This window comes from Pseudorasbora parva, chromosome 1 (assembly GCF_024679245.1).
Source record: "Pseudorasbora parva isolate DD20220531a chromosome 1, ASM2467924v1, whole genome shotgun sequence".
Taxonomy (NCBI): domain Eukaryota; kingdom Metazoa; phylum Chordata; class Actinopteri; order Cypriniformes; family Gobionidae; genus Pseudorasbora; species Pseudorasbora parva.
This window is the reverse complement of record NC_090172.1, coordinates 26,567,803-26,589,379: the sequence shown is the minus strand read 5'-3', so window position 1 is coordinate 26,589,379 and position 21,577 is coordinate 26,567,803. Positions and strand designations below refer to the sequence as shown.

The following is a 21,577-nucleotide window of genomic DNA, read 5'->3' as shown; positions in this document are numbered from 1 at the left end:
GGAGAGGAGGATTTTGCTTCAGCACCATCCTGTCAGATGACTTTATGTGTGCGTGCGCGTGTGTGTATTCCTTTTACACCTGTGTTATCATTATTGTTCAAAGAGCATAGCATGGACAAAAGCACAAGCACTATTTTGTTGTCCCTGGTCATTAATTCTCAACAGCGATTATAAATGCAAATTATTTTTGTATCATTTTAAATGGTGCCTTAAAGCGTTCAGTTTATTTGCATGTAACAAATAAATGGGCACTTTAAGGCCAGTGCCCCTCTGTGCTTTGTACAATTTATCCCTTTTAGTCATTTATTGCATTTAAATGAGCCATTTGTATTAACTCAACCCTTTCGCTTCAGTTGTTTACAGCATAATTGAGGTCCATTACACCGCAAGAGCACATACATATATGAATGAGAGCTCAACACTTGTCTTGCTTTTCTATAAGGGGACTCTATCTCCCCTGCTTGTTAACATGTATTTGACAGAGATAAACTTGTTGGTGGTTTCAAAGCCACAGATAGGGCAGTTCCAATGTAGTACTCAGAAATTCACTGCTGGATACGATTAAGTGGCTTTAATAAGATTACAGCTACTTATTGAATCACTACCCTAAGATAACGGTTTAAAAAGTGTTACACACCTCCCCTCACTCTCTCTTCCCGTCCCTGTATCACACAGTGTGATTCGGAGACAGCTGAACGGTGTTCAAGGACAGGGCAAAGATAGAACGAGATAACATTGGCTCAACAAATGTAATACTCTCGCACAGAAATTCAACTGCTATCTCTGTGGGACTTGACATGATTAAAATGCTCATCCAACAACAGCTGAACATTATTAAAATGTAAAAACCTTTGATTTACTTTAATGATAATGAGATGTTGAAACTTTCAGCTACGAGGCGATCACATTTGCACCTCATTTTCTCCGATGAGTGAAGAGCCAGTCTTGCAAGGAAAGTTTCAGCTCTCAACTTCTATCTGGTGGAAAAGCTAAATTAGACCTCAGATGTTGCTCATTTTTCCATATCTACTTTGAAATTATGAGCTTTTTACACAAAAGCATGTGTCGCTGTTCCAAAATTAGCTCATTTTTGATTTAGGACTAAAGATTTTGGAGGCATAGAGAGTTCAAAGGCAGATATATTAAGTGTGACTTTAAAACTATTTAAGCCTGTGAGGCAATCAGTCAGTTCCACTAATTTCTTGCCAGTGAAAGCGTGTCAGTCGCCTGGATCGCTTGTGCTTATCATTTAATCCTAAAAGCCAAATTTGCTTGTGAAGCTTAAAATGCACAGAGTAAAGATCTTCTCTGGAGTGTTGTCAAATCTGTGATTGACTTACCAAATTAGTCTTAGCAAGTGTAAAATCATCTGACCCCATTTGTCAGTGTTTTACATTCTCAGTTGAGTGATACTGAATTAGCTTATTTTAGAAACCATCTGCTTAGGTGCTAAATATTACTGTAACTGTGTACAACATGAGTGCATTTAAATCACTTATGGATATAAGTTGCTCTGAAATAGTATTGTATATCTCTATATTTATATATTTAATGGTAACTATGTGCAATTTATTTATTTTCAGGGACTGAAATAACAGATTTTCAGAAATGTCCAGTGCCTGATTATCTGACTGAGACTATTCTTAACCTTATTTAATGCAAGCCGATAACTCAAAGAATAGCCCATGCTGGTTAAATGTTTGTGCAAAATGCTTAATTTAATTGTTTGCTTTACAGCAAAAGGACTAAGAGGAGGAGTTTAATGCCATGGGTTGATTACTTCAGCATGCTTTTAAATGCACACACATCAGTAGTTATCTGGGTCCTAGTGCTATACATTCAGTGGAGATATCTTTTATCTAAAGAAATGGTTATGGATATAAAAATATAGATATTTCTGCCTATGGAATCTAATAATGTGTAATTTATTATTAACTGACAAATTAGATCATTTCAATGTAAATGAAATAAACATACAAAGATTGCTAAATAAAAATCTGTCTTTAGAATAATTTTTAATTATACAAGCACAAACCACTTCCACATCCAAATTCTTGTATCTGACATGAATTAGAGTAGAATTTACAAATGCATAGTAAGGTGAAGTTGTGTGTATGCTCAATGTCACAGGAGACCATGCAGCCTAATTTAGCTGATTTATCTGTTCTCCATCTCGAGAGTGAAAGCACATCTGAAGGTCATGTTGACAGCTGTCCCAAAGCATCTTGTTGGTTCTGACAGAAAGGATGTCGTAATGATGTCAAATGTCTGGAAAGTCAAAACTCAACCTAGCATTATAAAGGAATTATTTGAAGTTGAATATAACAAGCTACAACTCCTTAGAATGTTTCCATTTTCAGATAAACATTTATAATGAAATGATGCTGAAGGTTAAACTGGGTTAGCACTATTTGTAGTCCACTGCTACCATCCAGAGTCCATTGTATGATCTGACAGGAGTGTACCATTAAAAACTACTCCATGTTATGGCAGAAAATATGATCTACACTCTCTTATTAAAAAATATATATTTTTGTTTTAAAAAAATAAATTGTAGGAGTTGTTCCAGACATGCTTTGAAATATAACTTCATCATAGCTTTTTGAAGAGCTTCACGTTTATAGCATGTTATATACATTAATCTACTGAGAGTGTGTGAGGAGCCCAGTCATATCACCAGTGTGCTATTTAAGTCCACACGCCCTTGTTCCTATCTCACTGCTGTGAAAATGACCCTATAGATATCCTATAGAAAGGTCTAAAGCAGTGACTTTTAACAGCCAACGAGAGCTATCTGCTATAGCCTAATAATACACAGGATCACAATATTTGTGTATGTGTGTTTAAACTGTGCGATGCTGGATTAATATTTTCAGCTAGAGAAAGGATTTTTTCAGCCTTTTCAGAAATGCTGCAATGCGTCGTGCAGCACCAAGACTGGGTCAGTGTAACGCAGCTGGCGGCAATAGCCAGCTCACCATCCCCATGGTAACAGCCAATAGATTTGCTTGCAGCAGCTTTGCAATATTGTTTTGATTGCATGGAATTGAGAAGACTGCTTTCACAGGATTAGTGAATTCTTGCAGAGGAGCGGGAAGAGACAAAGAATAGTGAATAAACAGTAATTAAATGCATGGAGGCAGTAATTGCATCATTCCAGTAGGGTGCAACCTTTATCTCTGTTTCTCAATATCAGATGAATAATTCTTATAAATAAATTGCATTGTCAATAAATATTTGAACATTCATTGTTTTCAACTATTTTATTTCATTTAGGACAGAGACTTTTGCAATACAAGAGTGATGTCCTGGAGACTGTTGTTTTGGTGAATCCTTCTGAGGAGAATATTGCTATAGAGGTAATCGTATATAAGCAATTGTGTTTTTTTCCCCTCTGTAAGTTCTCTTAAGATTTTATTTGCATGCAACCAGATAAGCATGCAAGTTATCAATTATAACATTTAAATGTTAAAGGCAGACTATGTAAGATTTTTGCATTAAAATACCAAAAACCACTTGCAAGGTGTCATATATTGTTATGACTTGTGTACTTATATTATCCCAATTGTTTCCAAAAAAAATTAAATCAAGAGAAATCCGCTATTTTAACCAGTGTAACGTCCCTCATTGCGTCACCTGTCAATGACATCATATCCGCATTATTGGTTTTACTTTCGTAGAAACCATGGAAACACCATAGATGATTTAATATATTGCGTTGTATTTGACTGGTGAGCAACTGTTTGGATACCTTTATTGACGGAAAACTAATCATTGTTATAACAACACAGTTAGTAGATTATTGTTTGAATGTCTTGTTTTCTTGATTCACCGCAAATCTCTGTACCCCGCATCAGAGAAAACAATTCTGTAGTGGCTAACAGTGGCTAGCCTAATCAGAAAGAGCTTTATTTGTAGTAACAGTAATACAGCATTTTCTCCATCATACAATATACTTTAAAATGAATTACATGCCAATTAGCAACACAAGTCATCCAGCTTTTATTAATATGATATTCTAATATTGATCTAGCTGTGTGCAACAAGTGTCTCATGCCTCTGAGCAAACACACAGAGGCAGGAAACATCAAATGTTAAATGTAACTTTAATCATAGCAGACATAAACAACAAAATGAAAGAAGTGGCTTACTGCGGCATACAAGCATAATTAAAACAGCAAAATAAAAAGCCCTCTGCCTGTTTCCTCTTTTGCCCTTCACTGTCATCTTTTCATGGGACCCCACCCTGCTTCATACCACAGTATCGTTAATAAAATGTAGGGCCTGTTTACACCTGGTATTAAGATTTCATCCACTTTCAATCTCTTCTGTCCTGATTTCTTCAAGGGGAGGGTCTATGGGCTCTGATCGATCACATTCAATCAGATGAGCGTCTACACTACAAAAGCAATCCAGTCAAATGTGTTTGCAACTATATCTCGAAGTGTTCGAAAGTGGACATGCTCAAATCGATTTAGACCCCGTTTACACCTGTATTTAGCATTGTCCACTTGTGATGCAATTAACCAAACATGTCTTAAAACCAGGTGTAAAAAAGGCCATAAATACATCCGTTCATCCATGAACATGATTTCTACCTTGAGTCCCGTCAAATTGCTTTTCATCAGCTGGATGTGGAGGTGAAGATGACAACTCCCATGATTCCATGTCCATTCATCGTGTCATTAAGCTTCGCTTTTGATATTAGTTTGAATAAGTGACCTTGAGCGGCATACTGTGCCTTTAAATATAACAATAAATGCATTCTCTTTCTTATCTAGTTCAGAACACTGCTCTGTGACTCAGCAGGACATAAGTTATTGGTCCTAAGTGGGCAAAGTACTGAACAGACTGGTGACATTATCCTTCAAAGTGGAGTGTTTGGTTGGAAAAAATTCTCTGACATTCTCTCAAGTCGTAGGGTAAGTGGCTTTTGAACCATTAGCAATCTCATAATACTTTACACAGCACTTAAGCATTTACTTTTTATTGATTTTTTAAAATTTCTTTCTTTCTTTGTAGATTAAAGATCTCTTAAACCAGCCATCCACAGGTCAGCAAGCCTGTTTGACTGTGTCCTGTAAAGGAGAGGGGGGCTGGAGCTCCCTAGGGTATATACAGGACCAGAGCTTACTAAAATACAGACTAAACCCTAAGTCTGTGTTGCCCGAGATGGAAGGTGTGAGTGAGTTCACAGAATATGTCTCGGAGACAGTGGATATTCCCTCTCCTTTAGAGCTCCTGGAACCACCAACCTCAGGAGGGTTCCTCAAGTTGTCTAAGCCATGCTGCTATATCTTTCCTGGAGGACGGGGCGACTCTGCTTTGTTTGCTGTCAATGGCTTTAATATTTTGATTGATGGAGGATCAGACAGAAAGTCTTGCTTCTGGAAGCTGGTAAGACATTTGGATAGGATTGATTCTGTTCTCCTTACCCATATAGGAGCAGATAATCTGCCTGGCATAAATGGACTGTTACAGAGAAAAATTGCAGAGCAAGAGGAAGAGAAGAGCCGTGGTTCAAATACCTATGGAGACTGGATGAAAAACCTGATTTCACCAGAGCTTGGTGTTGTGTTCTTTAATGTTCCAGAAAAGCTGAAGATGCCTGAATCTACGTTGAAAGCAAAGAGGAGCATTGAGGAGGCCTCTCTTACTTTGCAGTATCTTCACAAACTAGGCATCAAACCTGAGCCTCTATACAGAGTTGTAAGCAACACAATTGAGCCTTTAACACTCTTTCACAAGTTGGGTGTTGGGAAACTAGACATGTATATTCTAAATCCTCTTAAGGACAGTAAGGAAATGCAATTCTTCATGCAGAAGTGGGCTGGTAATAGTAAAGCAAAAACTGGCATTGTCCTGTCCAATGGCAAAGAGGGAGAGATTTCTGTTCCTTACCTTACATCAGTGACAGCTTTGGTTGTGTGGGTACCTGCCAGTCCAACTGAAAAGATTGTGAGAGTACTGTTTCCTGGAAATGCCCCACAAAACAAAATATTTGAGGGTCTGGAAAAGTTGAGGCATCTTGATTTCTTGCGATATCCAGTAGCCACTCAAAAGGACATGTCATCTGGAGCTCCACCTCCACTGATTAAACAAACTAAAATGAAGCTGAGAACTGACAGCAAAGAAAGTCTCAAATCATCTGCTAAAATGTCGTCCACTACAAAAGCAAGCAAGAAAGAGGCAAATGAAGATATTGAGTCAAAGAGTGAATCTGTAAAGGAGAACAAAGTTGAAAAGAAAGATAAAAAAATGAAAGAGACTGTTAAAACTCCCAAACCACTGAAACCTAAGACGGTATCACCCGATTCACTTAAGCAGGAGAAAAAGAAAGTACAGAGAGAAAAATCCCCGAAAAAACATATCAAGGAGAAGGCATCCAAGATGGAGGAAAAGAAAGATCAGGAAAAGAAAGACACAAAGAAAGAAAAAACAGATGTAAAAAAAGAGGACATAGTTAAAAAAGAACTCAAAAGTAAGGAGGAGAAGAAAAAGGACAAAGAAAAAATTAAGCCAGAGTTGAGAAAAATCACAAAACCTGACTTAAAGCCTTTCACCCCTGAGGTCAGAAAGACTCTGAACAAAGCAAAGGTTCAAGGAAAGCCTAAAACAGAAAAAACTAAAGCTACAAAGGAGCAAGAAAACAGGCCAGCTGCTAAGCAAGCTTCAGTGGAGAAACAGGAGAGTGATAGGTCCTTAGTCTCCTCCCCAGAGGATCTTACAAAGGATTTTGAAGCCTTGCGACTGGAAGAGGAGCTTTCCAAGCCCACAGAGAGCAAAATGCTCCCAAATCTCCAATCTGCTGTGGACAATGTTGTCCCTCACTTAGAATCTCCTGATGAGGGAATAACTACAACTGATGTTGAGACAGAGTCCCCTCATGAGGAAAGGGTACCATATGGAGTAAACACAAAAGAACACCCCTCTAAAACAATGGACAGATTTGAGGATGAAGGTGCTACTACAGAAGATGACATAGAGGATGACTATACCACAATACTGAAAAGTGCTAAAACATCTGACTTTGTGGAGATGGGTGAAGATACAAAATGGCAAGAAAAGGCAAAAGAAGATAAAGAGTTTGAAATGAAACCCAAAAAGAGTGACAGTGAAGAAGATGAGGATGTGATTGAGAAAGCAGAGCTAGAGGAAGCAGAGGATATAGTACACGAGGAGGAGCTCAAGTACAAGTCAGACGAGGCTAGAAAAGAAAAACTTGGAAAGGACTGGGAGATGAAACAAAGTGACGTTAAATCTTCCAAACCTCTGGGTGCTGCAGAGCATGTTTCTTTCATCCAAGATGAGACCATTCCAGGTTACTCTGAGACAGAGCAGACCATCTCCGATGAGGAGATTAATGAGGAGACAGAGGAGAGAATTCCACATCTTCAATATGATGTCGGCTCTTATGATATCTCAGTTCCCGATGAACCTGGGACATTTGACACCATCCATGGCATGAAACCACCAACCATATCTGTTGCTTCTGAGTTATCATCAAAGGGTTTTGCAGTAGACCAGGAGCCAGTCTTGTCAGCTTATGCATCCAATATAGTTGCGGCTCCACTGGCTGAAGAAGAGCATATATCATCAGCCACCTCCATCACTGAATATGACAAATTATCATCTTTTGCGACATCTGTTACTGAAGATCAGTCTATAGCATCTGTGACAGCACCACCTACTGAAGATGCGGGAAAAAGCTCTTTACTCTTAGATACTGTAAATAGTATACCATCGTCCATACATACAGATGCCACTCAAGGAAAGGAGTACCTTCACTCTGCTGGAACCATATCCCCAACATCTTCCTTAGAAGAGGACAAGTGTTTTAAATCACCTCCTTCAGAAGAATATCAACCCATTGTGCCAGAAACAGAAACTACAGTGAAGGCTACAGTTCCCACAAATTATGAGGATGAAGAGGAAGAGGAAGAGGATGAGGATCAGACACCAAATGTTGACATGCCACTTGGAAAGATCCATGAGGGTTATGCATCTGCTGCCATGCTCCAAGACACTGATAAAGCTTCTGATAGCTTTACCTCATCAGCTGCACCTATTTCTCCTTCTGTGATGTATTTTGGCACACAAGAAAAATATGAAAAGGGACTCTCACTCTCTAAGGATGAATCTAAATTGGGCGACTCTGATAAAGGTTTGTCCTTGTCACCAAATTTGCCTTGCACCTCAGAGACGAGTATTATCTTGGAGAGTGAAGAAAGATGCCTCAGCCCAGATGACAGCACTGTGAGGTTTGCCTCACCAACACAATCAGGACCGACCAGCAGTAGCTACTCTCCCACTGAGGAAAGGTCACAAAAGCCACTGATTATGGACAAAGAGGAAAAACTTGACAAGGAGACTTTTGACCCCCCAAGGTATTTGACCCAAGATGCTCCTGCTGACAAAAAGTCTGAAAGTCTGAAAAGTGTGAAAATAATTGATGATGAAGTGGACCCTTTTGGAAAGGGGTTCTCCAGCACTAAAACTGCAGTATGTGACTTTGAAGAGGATGAAGTTGAAGAGAAAGATGATTATTATGGAACAGAAAGCTATAAAGTGTGTGGTAAAGCTAAATACAAAGAGGAGAGGGAGTGCACTTTTCTTGATGAAGAATATTCCCAAGAGGCAACACCCCTAAAAGTAGAGAAGCTGTTTGAAAAGGAGAAAGAATCTGTGGATAAGGAAGACAAACCACAAAATGTTACCTACATGGGCCATGAGCACAAATCCCATATGCTTAGCTCAGGAGAGGAAGATGAAAGTGAAACTGAGGATGGTACTTACTCAAGCGTAAAAGGACCACAGGACACATTAGATTCCATGTCAGCAAGCCCAGGCAAAAAAGATGTGTCATTTTCAGAGATAGATGACCCAAATGTGATCTCTAAAGACAGCGATAAAAGTGTCCACTTCAATTTGTATTCCTTCCCAGAGTGTGAGAAAGCCCTCAAAGGGGAATTTGAGAGGGTGGTAAGGCAAGATACACCCTATGTTGGGAAAAGCTTTACTTATTCTGATGTATATGACAGTAAATCAAGTTCAGTGGATTCCTACTCTCCAAATCTGCCAGCTGAGCACACTTTTGATGATACTGATGTTACTCCAAAGAAAACAGAAAAGGAGGAGTCCCTAGATTCTTCCACTGGCAAGACTGCTGACCTTAAAGCATCAGATAAAAAGGAAACATCGTCAACTTCATATAGTGAAGTAAAGACAACTGAGAAAACCTTACCTGTTTCAGCAGAGAGAGACCCCTTTTCAGTTAAATTTGAAAAGCCAGATTTCAGTGGGATGGCAGAGGTTGGTGCATCACAATATGATGCCAAGGATGCAGCTGCAGCTGCAGCTGACAGATGTAAGGATGCATCTGATTACAGTGCTAAAAGTATGAGTTCTATGCTAGGCCAATCTACATTTAGCACAAAAGACGTTATACCTGGAAACATGAAGATGTTTGCTGATGGAGAGGATGAGGACGAAGAGGACGAGGAAGATGAAGATGATGAGGATGAGGAGTATGGAGAGCATGTAAGTGATAGTGACACAGAGAAAGGTGCCAAAGACAGACAAGAGAAAGATGTCCAGTGTCCACTGACTAGTGCCATCAGCACTGTACCTACTCAATTCCAGGATGAAAAGAAAGACACCATTACACATGACTACAGCTTTGGCTCTGAAACTTATGGAAAATCTCTAGTTTCATCAACGTTTGAATCCATTAAAAGCCAGGAGGGCCCCAAGGACTCATTTCAAACTGCTAAAGATGCCTCATCTTTTCCTACTGAAAGTCAAATTACAGTCTCATCTGAATTTGAACATTCTTCAAGTGGACAGAAAAATAATTTTGTAGAAAATGATGAGAAATTTGTCAAGTCATATTTACCTCTCTCAACAAATTCTGCTGAAGATAAATATTCTACTCATTATGATGGTAAAGGTATGGAATTTGACAAGCAAAAGACACCAGATGCAGCAGAGAAAAAAATAGCAGACCCTGTTTCATTGGGCTTCAGTTACACAACTATGTCAGCCACAGCATACTCTTCTTCCTCTTCTTATAGTCATTCTTCATCAGCTTCAGCATCTCTGTCCACTAGCCACCAGTTTGTGGATGAGTTAGAGACCCCAGCCTGTACTGGAGTAGAGTACTCATCTTTCAAAGATGAACATTCACCAGTAGTTGATTCACCCTTTTCCAGTTCTGGTGGGCAGGTTAAGGATGAATATTTAGAAGTGTCCGAAAAACTGACTCCTGCAACCACTACTGCTGAATCCACATCTAGTCTTGCGAGATTCTCACCATTATCACCGTTTGAGGAGATCAAGCCTTTCCCTCCCAATGCTGGTACTTGTATAGGTGATAAGAAAGATCCTGCTTATTCTACAAGCAATATCTCAGATCAAGGACTACAAAGTCAGTGCTTTTATAAGCCGGAGTGGGATGAGGACTCAAGATTACAAGCGGAATTTGGTGCAACTGGAATTTATTCCTCAATCCCTCCGACTACACAGAAAGACACCATGCCTGAAGAGCTCTATGGTGCTTCATCAACACTTCCATTTGAGTGCCCTGAAAAACAGTACTATGAAGACACAGAGAGTAGTGAAGAGGAGGATGATTATATGTATGAAACTGAACAGGATAAACTTCAGTACCAAAGATCTACAGTTACAGCTCAAGCAGACAAGAAAGATGCAACCTTTTCCTTGGGTGAGACAATAACAAAGGACATATCTTCTGGTTTGGGAGCTACTATCCCAAATGCGCTTAACTCATATCCTTCCTCTTTGTCTGAGTCCAGAAAACCAGACACAACAAATGGGCTTGCAGAAGTTAGTTTGAGTGCACCAGAGGCTTTTGGTGGAACCAGCAAAGTGGGGATATGCTTGTCAAAAACGGAGACAAAAGAACAAGAATTTGATGTAAAGAAGATTAAAAGTCCAGGAGAATGGGAAATGGAGCAGAAAAGAGACATCTACCCAGGGGCATCCCAAACTCATTATCGACATGAAGATGAGTATGAAGAAGAAGAAGAGACTGAGCCAGAGAACCTAGCCCGTCCTCTTTCCCTCTCATCCACAGACAAACCTTTCCAACCCTCTTATTATGCAGATGATCCAAGCAGACACGATGATGACTCTGACTATACTTCAGATGTTGGCATCCGTCCACATTCATCTAAAGCTTCCCCAGGCTATTCCTCCTGTGAGTACAAGCAGCGGAGGGGAGACACATCTCCATCCTTTATCAACCCAAGCTTATGTCAACTTTCAAGTGACGAAGAAAATGAGGAACATAGAAGCCACGCATATGATCAACAGCAACCTTCTGGGAAGACAAGATCCCTTGAACAACCTCATCACCACTCTTACAGTCATCGTGGTGAGGACAGCGAATTGCAACACTTCTCTGGAGCCATGGCTGCTGGGATTAGTGCCAGTGGTGAGGACACCCCTCCAACATCTGTCAGTGAGCCGTTGCATTCCCAGTCGGATTCTGATGTTCCACCAGGTACGGAAGAATGTCCATCGATCACAGCAGAAAGAAACAATGACTCTGATGAGGATGCAGATTACCTACCTGTAGATAAATCATCTGGAGCTTATGGGAGCAAGCATCACTCATCTAGGTCACCTAATACAAATCATGATCCCTTCCCGTCACCAATGATGGACCCTGCTCCTTTTTCCCCTCACCCTGATGTATGTATGGTTGATCCTGAAGCTCTGTCAAGCATAACAGACAAACCAACCAAGAAAGATACCAAAACAAAGGGTTTACGTAAATTAGGTAAGACAAAGTCCTCATCTCCTGCTCGGAAGGCTGATGCCAGGTGGAAGAGGTCCCCATCTAAGGAACCCTCCACTCACACCACCTCTCTTAAGAAGAAGGACATGGATGATGATCTGTCAAGGTCAAGCCACAACACCGGCAAAGGCCTTGTCAATGGCCTTAAGAACAGTGCAGGTATGAACAAACATTCTCTGCATGCAAACCAAGATGAGATGTTGTTTTGTTTGCCAACATTAAACTGACAGCAAGTTTTTGTGCATTTTAATTGTTTCTTAACAGGTTCAAATTCTGCAAAATTCAGTGCAGCTGTGCCCCCTGGTCCTCCTATCTATGTGGATCTGGCCTACATTCCCAACCACTGCAGTGCTAAAAATGTGGACCAGGAGTTTTTTAAACGAGTTCGTTCTGCATATTATGTAGTGAGTGGAAATGACTCCAGCAGTGGAGAACCGAGCCGTACTGTACTAGATGCCTTGCTAGAGGGAAAGGCACAGTGGGGATCCAATCTACAGGTATAATATGTGTTAATCGCTCTCTCTGTGTAATTCTCTGTAGATGTCAACATTGGAAGTTTTTAATTTGCTGATTAAATTGATGGATATTTTATGGATGCTACTCATATAAATGGAGGAAACACCCCTCCCCCCTCTGAAGTATGAAGTTAGCCACTGTGCTATTACTATTACTTTGCTATACTATTATCTTACTCTGTCCTATTTGTAGGTAACATTGATACCTACTCATGACACAGAAGTGACCCGCGAGTGGTATCAGCAGACCCATGAGAAGCAACAGGAGCTGAACATCATGGTCCTGGCCAGCAGCAGCACAGTTGTGATGCAGGACGAATCATTCCCTGCCTGCAAAATAGAGTTCTAAATTCAACATGGCTCCCAGGTTCACATCTTTACTCTCAAATGGTCCGTTACAGCCTTAATTGTAGTTTACTCAGTCTAAAATTCTTAACCTTTTTCTTTTAAACTTCCCAAGGTTTGAAACAGCACATATTGTCTATTGCCCAAAAGCCCCAATCAAATGGTACAAGCTTTGATTATCATTTCCTGGTGATGAAAGTCACTAGAGTGCAGGAGAACAAAAGGAAGATGTGCCTTTTACTATGTACTTTTCAGGGTGGCTTTTCCCTTTACGTTGTACAATACATACATACATACATACATACATACTGTAATAGATTTCTTGCTGTAAATGATCTTAACCCTTAGATTTTTGGCCAGGGCTTGTTTAAACTAGTTTTCATGGTCACATTCCCAGTCGTAGTTTTATACTGAACAAGGTTATCAAACAAGTCTGCTAAATACAATAAGTTGATATAGCCTTGTTTACAATGATATTTAACTAAAGCACAAGTATACCTCTTTACTTATTTTTGAACAAAAGTACCAGAAAGTCACCAAATACTGCATTTCAACCGGATCAGATAATAAACACAAAAACATTTCGTCTGATGTATCCTTTCTCATTTCAACGAAACTGTTACTTTGAGGCCCACTGATTTTTACGTAGTGGCTTCATCCTCTTTCATAGCACAAACATACACTTGTACATTAATAATAAATAAAATAATCTTCTATTCCACATTAAGATACAGTATCTACTGTGCAAATGGCAATTGAGGCTACATAACTCAGCAGAGAGTTTAACAAATACCTGGGTGCTATTTCACAAATATGAATTTAGTTAACAAAAATGTTTAAGAGATTTAAAAAATAAATAAAAATGCATATGCTGGATATGGAATTGTGCTGCAGCTTATGTGGTTTGCACAAAAATTACTTTACATTCCTGACTCAGAGATTAATGAATTTGTATAGTAAAATCATGACAACATCAGCAACATTCAGTTAATAATAGTAATTAAATACTGCTACTAGATGGGGACAAAATTTAGTTCATTAAGGCTGAAAAACAACTGAATAAAGAATTTTTAGATGGTAGGTTTATTGTCAACACTAAATAACAGAGTGGAAGTATTGGAATCAAATCTTATTTTGCCATTTAAATGATGTATAAAGTGTATGTTCACAGAGTTTATGATTATTTTTAGTGTTTATGACGTTCAGAAGTATGTTTTATTCCTGATTTTGTCCAATTTTGAAGAAAATTCTTTAGCACCTTGTAATGATTTCCCCTCGATTTCTATTGGTTATAAAATGTATATAAGACAAACTTGCTTACTGTAAAGGAATGGGAAGAAAGGACTGAGAATATGCAAGCCAAAGTTGCCGACAATGGAAATGCATGGTATTCAATGAATACACTATGTATGAAAGTTTTTTTTTTGCATATGGTTATATGATAGAAGTGAGCTACAGATACTGCACTTAAACCTTTAGAATTACAAAAAATGTTTTTGTGTGTTTAAAGTTATTCAAAGCAATTTATGGCTTTAATATGGTACATAAACCTTTATCTTAACCATTAGTGAGAGCTGTGGTTTTCCAATCAATAGACAACGAATATAAAAGTTTATTCTTGATTCAAATTATTTTTATGTCTTTCTGGTCCAAATTAGCAGTAATGAAGAGAAAACATACGGTCATAACACGACCAGAATTGCAAACGTTGTTTTTTTCTCTCTTTTCAAAAAGTCTTAAAACGAATTTATGATACTACTGCTCTGGCAAGGATCAAATATAAAAATGAATAATGATGTTGTATCATTGACTGATGGATAGAAAATTGTAAAAGTACTGTATGCACTGCATGTATATTACCATGAGGTAACGGCCTGAACATGCATATGGCTATGCTTTTAGGTGCTTGGCTCAATTCATTCCTATATTAAAGAAGAAAGGTTGTATGTGAAAAGTTATTTTTAGTTCCATTTGGGTCAAAATTTTCATACTGTTTGCAAGAACTTTATTTTTACAATTCTGATTTACATAGTCTATAAGATTTGATTGTTGACCTTCATCTTTGGAGAAAAGTGCACAGTTTTGATTAAAAAAAAAAACATATTTACATCTTGACAAAATGACAGAAAACTGTATGGTTCAGCATAATCCTTTATATTTCTCTGAGGAACAATGTATGGGGATGCACAGTTAATGCTTGCCTCTAATGTTTTTAAGGTGCTGTAACTTTTGAGCTACTGGTTATTTGGCTGTGCTGCAGAGATGTTCTGCGTGACATGGTGAAACCCAGATGTGACTTCGCAGTACCACAGAAATAAACAAACACATACAAGTACCAGACTGCAGACTGCCAGATCAAGTGACTAGATCACTGATCACATTTTATATTCAAGATTTGTAAGTGTCTTGTGTGATTTATTTATTTATTTATTCATTTCTTTTGAAGATGACGACTAAATGTTTCGAAAAAGTTTGAAAAATAAAATAGTCATGATGTGCTGTGCAAAACATCCCTTAGTTGCAATGTTGAGTTTGCCATCTCAGTAGCATCAAAACTGAAATATAGCATTCCATTGAGCCTAGCTATTTAATGCATGTGACCTTAATTTCGAACTTGTATGTAATAGTTCATAGTTATATTAAATAAAGTACTATTTTAAACATATTTAAATGATAATTGTCTCAATTGTACTGAAAGGCACATATAACCAGTCCGAGCTATCATTTCCAGCGTGCAGTGTTGTTAAGAAAATTTAGACTTGGATTTATTTTTTATTTTCCATGTTTACATTACGTTTGCTTTTGTTTCTCTCTCTCTCTTATGTGCAATACTCTGTATCTTTCTTTAAGCTTTCTAAATGAGTGTCTACAAATATGTTGTAGAAAGCTAATAATAACTAATAAAATATGTTAATGGAAATATAAACAGGTTTTTGCCTTTCTTTGAGTCCGGTGTAAAAGAATCATGGAATGTCTCCCACGAAAATCGAGTAAGAGTGCACACTTTGGTAACACTCAATTAATAAGCTGATTCATGACCGTTTGAATCTTTATTTGATGATTAAACACAAACGCAGAAGAGAAGACAATGCTGAATAAAGTTGTAGTTTTTGCTATTTTTGGACCAAATTAATGACCAAATTAATGAATTCAATTTTTTGGAGTCATTAATGACATACATTTCCTTTTTGGGTGAACTAACCCTTTAAGTACTTTTACTTAAGTAAAAATCTGTTTTAACAACTTTCACTTGTAACGGACTAATATTTGACTAGTAGTAGTTTTACTCTTACTCAAGTAATGAAGTTGTGTGGCTTTGTCCACCTTTGCTTTTATTGTGGATTTACATTTAAGTAAAATAAATAAAATGTACTTATAGCCTATCAAATATTAGTAGTTTGTTACATATTAGTTATGTTGTGTTTATGTCATTAAAATAATAGTATAGTTTTTATCAATATTTTGAAATACTTTTCATTTTAATTTGAGTAGGTTTTAGACATTGTCAGTTTTAGCAAAAAAAAAATAAAAAATTTAAATGTCTGCATATTTTTCATTAGTTTCAGTTTAAGTATTTCAACTAATGTTTCCTTGTCAACTAGTTCAAGTAAAAATTATATATATATATATATATATATATATATATATATATATATATATATATATATATATATATATATATACAATTTTTATTTTACATATGCAATAGAGTTAGAGTAAGATAAAACTGTCTCCACATAATCTAAAATATATTATTAAATTGAATTCCATCGTATAAAAAGCCTCATTTGATTCATTTGCTGCAGTAAACAGCATAAAAAAACATCCAAGCAAAGAATGTTCTATAGGGGATGAATGTATAGCAGTGTTGAGATGTGGCAGCCTCTCACAGAAAAGCAATCTGAATTCACATGACGATGACATCACTGTCTGGGTCACATGCCTATTATCTTTTCTTCCCCTCCCTGTCTGTTTCTGAGAGAAAAGCATAGAAATGAACAACAGCTTTGTGTTAAAGAAAACAGAACACAGTGCTTGGCACGGCAGCGGGCAATGCCAACAATGCTCTACTGTTCAGTGATCCCAATCATACGGAAATACATACATCTCGGATTGCGTTTGCTGGTGGACTTGAATTCAGACGCATTACTAAATGTTTGAAACTATGATGATTGTTTACTTTGTCTCGGTGAAGATGCGTGTCGGTTGCTGTTAACAATGAAAACCCTCAGGTGATGAATGATAAGAGCCTCGCTGTCATGCCAACGAGCATGAGGATGAAAATCAGTTCGAGATGATGCTTATCCAAGTGTACACGTATTGAGCTGGTGAATAAAGTACTGAAAATATGGAAATGTCAGACTTTAGTTAGGTTTTTTTTTTTTTTTTTTTTTTGTGGGTGACGGATCATGTCCACTTGTTCATTACGTTCAATATTTTTTAGATCTGATAAATGCAGTTCAAACATAGGAAATGAGGATTGTTTGTAGACAATGCCATTTTTATTTGAAACACTGTAAATCAAAGTGGCATTTAACACTAGTGCACAGACGGCATACAGCACCAAAAGTACGACACGTTTGAGTTGAATCTATCAGAGGCAGATGCTTTATATGTCAGTGAATGCAGAAACAGTTGTCAGTGGGTTCAGTGTGCGGAGTGGAATCATTCACAGAAGTGAAATGCTCGTCTCTAGATTCTAGAGGTCTTACAAGCTGGTCCTACATCAGAGAGAGTCAGTTACTTTTACACACACATTTGGCATGCTCAGTAAACAGCATCCACTATCCAATTATTTACTTAATGTTTTTATCCTGAACAGGGTCAGATCAAAAGAACAACAGTACAGTAAATGTTTCTGAAAAGCAGCATCTTTCTCTCTTTTACTGTACACTAAACCGTAAGCAGACAAACCCCTTTTTGTGTCATGGTAATTTCAGTACACCGCACTCTCCATTTGACCAAACAAAGGAGGGTCACGGCACAAAAAATTATTTCGCTGTCAAAAAGGTGAAGCGAGAGAAAATGTGCTTGAAATGAAGACCAATACTTCATCATTTAAAACCGTGAGAGCACTAAGTTTTACAAAAATAAAAACTAAAATATATAAAAAATGAGACATTCATCTGCAGTCTCATTGTTAAAAGTAAGCTGCATATTAGTCAATAAATATATATAGACTAAATATATATATATGTATTTTATAATGATTTAATAAATTATGACAGTGGTATAGCAAGCTTTGGCAAATAGTAATAAAACGGTAGCGTTAATTTAAAGGAATAGTTCTCTCAAAATGAACATTCATGCCGTTCCAAACCCATAGGACTATTGTTCATCTACAGAACACCGATTATGATATTTTAATTAAACTAGAGATGTCCACTCCACAAAAACTTTCAAAAAGTAAGAGAAATATTGGAAAGTGTACTAAAAAGACGTGATTTCTTTATATGGTGAACAGATATAATTTAGGCTCTTTTGTTTACAAAAAAACATTGATCAATACACATACATAAAGCATATTAAATATGGTAAATCAGCTGGTGTGTGTGTGTGGTGAGCGTTCTGGCACAATATGGCTGCCGTCGCATCATCCAGGTGCATGCTGAACACTGGTGGTGGTTGAGGAGATTCCCCCTTTCTATGTAAAGAGCTTTGAGTGCCTAGAAAAGCGCTATATAAATGTAACAAATTATTATTATAATTATAAATGGAAGCTCAAACGTGTTTGCTTAACGTGGAAGACGTAAGAGATTGAGCTTCTGTTTACCATATTTGATGTGCTCTATGTATGTGCGGCGATCAATTTTTATGTGTGAATGAATGCCTGAATTAAATCCGCTCAGATTCGCCCGATACATACACACATATGTATGTCTTTATGAGTTTTTAACGCATTAGTGTTTTCAGTGGAGGGATAGAAACCTCTCAGCTTTCATTAAAACATCTTCATTTGTGTTTCAAAGATGAAGGAAAGTCTTGTGGGTTTGGAACGACATGAGGGTGAGATTTTGATGACAGAATTTTCATTTTTGGGTGAACTAACCCTTTAATATGCATTTAGCTGCGTAAGTTCATTATTCAAGAGTACTTTCAGCAAACACGAGCTAGTATCAAATATCACATCCCTTTGAAAAATATCTTCCAGACCAGCTAATGAAGAAAAAAATGCAGTCGTTTGGAGACGAGGAAGATAATATGTGCACATACAAATGTTTCAGTGCGTCTGACAGCTTATGTTTGATCACTGGCCGTAGGACTAGAGTGATGCGTTGCACAGGAAGCATCTCTGAAATAACACTACAGAATTGAACACACTGAGAGTTTATTATGATTTTTAACAGGAGCATTTGAGCTTCCAAGTTCAAAAGGTGACAATCGCAGGGAGGGCCTCCGTTTCTTCCCTTAAATTACTTAGGCGAATCCCACTTTGAAGTGTTCTGGACTTTATGAAGGTCTGAGGCACTACAGCGAGAGCATGCTGGGATGGGGCGAAGGACAAACGTATGAGGGAGCTGCCCGCTCTGCGTTTCCTTCACGGCTCAGGCACGTGTGGAGCTCCCACCTCCAGCGGAGTGCCAGGGTGGGGAAGGGTCCCCGAGCTCCCCCTCCAAGCATCAACTGTTTCCTGTGTATCAAAGAACTCGTCCGGCTCCTCGGGCGTGAGCGGGGTCTGGGCGCTGGAGCCGGCCTCTGAGCTGCTCTCTCGCAGCTCGAGAAGCACTGGCAGGGAGCTGGGCAGCCCGCAAAAGGACTCCGTCGGCGAACTGTCTGCTAAGAGTGAGCAGGGAGGAGCGGGCTCATCACAGCAGGGGCTCTCTGTCAGACACTGGCCTGCAGAGTCTGTGCCGTCCACTGCTGTTTCACTGGGTTTCTCCAGGATCGGAGACGTTATGGAGGGGTGGGGGTCTTCAGAGGGGAGGCTGGTTTCGGTGATGCTGAGTGCAGTCATGGAGGACACACAGTGGCTGTTGTTGTGAGGGGTCAGGTGGATCTCCTCGCTGCTCTGCGGCGTGAGGGTGATCTTCTCACTGAAGCTGAAGCGTGGAGAGGTGTCAGCCGTGGTGGGAGACGAGGGGCCGGCGCTTGACACTGTACTTGAGGGACCGCTGCTGTCTGCATGGAGAAACATACACACCATTATTGATGGCTTATTCTGCAGAAGTGGTGCCATTTGTGTCTCTCATACATACATATGTGTGTGTGTTTTTAATATTTGTGTAAAAAAATACTTCAGCAATGAATAGTGGATGCCAGCTTTTACTACGTGTTACAATAAAGGTTTTTATAAATGCATCAATTTTGCCTGCTCAGCCCGTATGTTCACTACTTCTTGATGTATTAGAAAAATATACACAATTTAAATTACAAATAAATTAAAATTAAAAGCCTGTTGTCCGAAAGCCCAACAACGCCCCCTGTAGGTATCTATGTATATACGTTATTAAGCTTGAACCCAGAACATGTCCGGACAAGTCTCCACAGGCAGTATATATACAGAGGTGGAGAGACTGATTTTTTTTTCCCTTGCACAAAATGGACTGCTGCATGTTTGTGGTTCTGTGAGTGAATGATTAAGAAACCACACATACCGTAGATGAATGCCTGTAATACCTCATACATGCAGAAATAATCAGAATAAAACCCTTCATCTGGGAAACTGTCTCTCTCACTTCCGTTTCTCTAACCGGAAACTCTTACCACCATTTCTACTAGTACCTAACCGAACCCTTTGAGCGTCCCATACGCTAGTTCATGGTCCTTCGAGCCGGATGTACTTCAGTAGAGATGAATCCTGAGACTGCCAGCACAGCAGACCCCGCGGTCCGACCCCGCACACAAAGAGAGCGACATTTTCCAGCTCATCTTGAAGATTATGAAGTCCAACTACCCGCACACCTGCACTCAGCTCCGCCTCCAGCTGATACTCATTCGCAGAGACATTCTAGACATTCCTCTAAGTCCATTTCCTCTGGTACAGCCTCCAACACTACATCCCGATCACGACACAGTGTATCAAGTAGGTCTCCAAGACACGCCCTCTCTGATATTCAAGCTGCCATGCTGGAGGAGAGATTAAAGGCTCTTGAACTAGAGGAACTCCAACGTCAGATCGAAGAGGATACTTCAGCAGATAAGGAATGTCAGAGGCTTGATGACCAAGCTAGGGAGGCACTCAAAGCCAGAGAAGCCTTGGCTAAACAAATTGTGACACGACGGCGTCTCAAGAAAGTACAAAATGAGCTTGAGGTTGCCAGGCTAGTCACCTCACTCCTTAACAGTGTTGCCACAGTTACTTTCAAAAAGTAATCTGATTACTGATTACTGATTACTCCTTTAAAAAGTAACTTAGTTACTTTACAGATTACTTGATTTTAAAAGTAACTAAGTTAGAATACAAGTTACTTTATAAGTTACATTCAGCAGTTGCCGACAACACCCCTGCCGCCTAAAAATATAAATGACAACCGTTTTTGGCAACACACTTTATTGCATTTATGCCTGAGCCTGACGGCCCCGACTTTTTTACGCCCCTTTTTTTTAGGCTTCTCCTTTGTTTTATATTTATTTTAATAATTAAAATGAACAATGAGATGTGCTGGTGGAAACAACATGAGACCATGATAGCGTGCGCCACTGTCAAGATATGGCTCGCGCAGGGTTAAAGAGTCTGTCTCTTCAGTGCAGCTGCTAGAGTTATGGCCTTTTTACTACTGGTTCCTTCATTCATTTTCTCTGACCAGGTATCTATCTGTTTGCGAAATGACCAGGAGTAGGCCTAATGCCTTCCGAGAGTCTTTCGAGATGTATTTAATTCCGATCACTCAAACAAACCAATTCAGAAGGTGCATGAAAGCATTTCAAACTAAACCGGACAAATGTAAATATATCT

The 21,577-nt window shown here is 38.8% G+C and overlaps 2 protein-coding genes across 7 annotated transcripts in view; one reads left to right on the top strand and one right to left on the bottom strand.

The window, feature by feature from the left end:
• map1aa (microtubule-associated protein 1Aa) overlaps positions 1-15,599 on the top strand; it is a 29,710-nt gene extending 14,111 nt beyond the window's left edge. The window contains exons 3-8 of one of the 3 annotated variants that reach the window (XM_067437424.1): positions 3,277-3,359; positions 4,782-4,922; positions 5,023-11,980; positions 12,086-12,318; positions 12,530-12,703; positions 14,899-15,599. In XM_067437424.1, the coding sequence (XP_067293525.1) occupies positions 3,277-3,359; positions 4,782-4,922; positions 5,023-11,980; positions 12,086-12,318; positions 12,530-12,685 (7,571 nt within the window). In that variant the 3' untranslated portion in view covers positions 12,686-12,703; positions 14,899-15,599. Of the gene's footprint in view, positions 1-3,276; positions 3,360-4,781; positions 4,923-5,022; positions 11,981-12,085; positions 12,319-12,529 lie in introns of all 3 variants that reach the window. The other 2 variants (XM_067437423.1, XM_067437422.1) reach the window with 2 other exon arrangements.
• Positions 15,600-17,468: 1,869 nt separating this feature from the next.
• The window catches only part of ppip5k1a (diphosphoinositol pentakisphosphate kinase 1a), a 50,183-nt gene continuing 46,074 nt past the window's right edge, over positions 17,469-21,577 (bottom strand). For all 4 annotated transcript variants that reach the window (XM_067437420.1, XM_067437418.1, XM_067437419.1 and 1 more), the window contains one exon: positions 17,469-19,800. In XM_067437420.1, the coding sequence (XP_067293521.1) occupies positions 19,220-19,800 (581 nt within the window). In that variant the 3' untranslated portion in view covers positions 17,469-19,219. The remainder of the gene's footprint in view (positions 19,801-21,577) is intronic.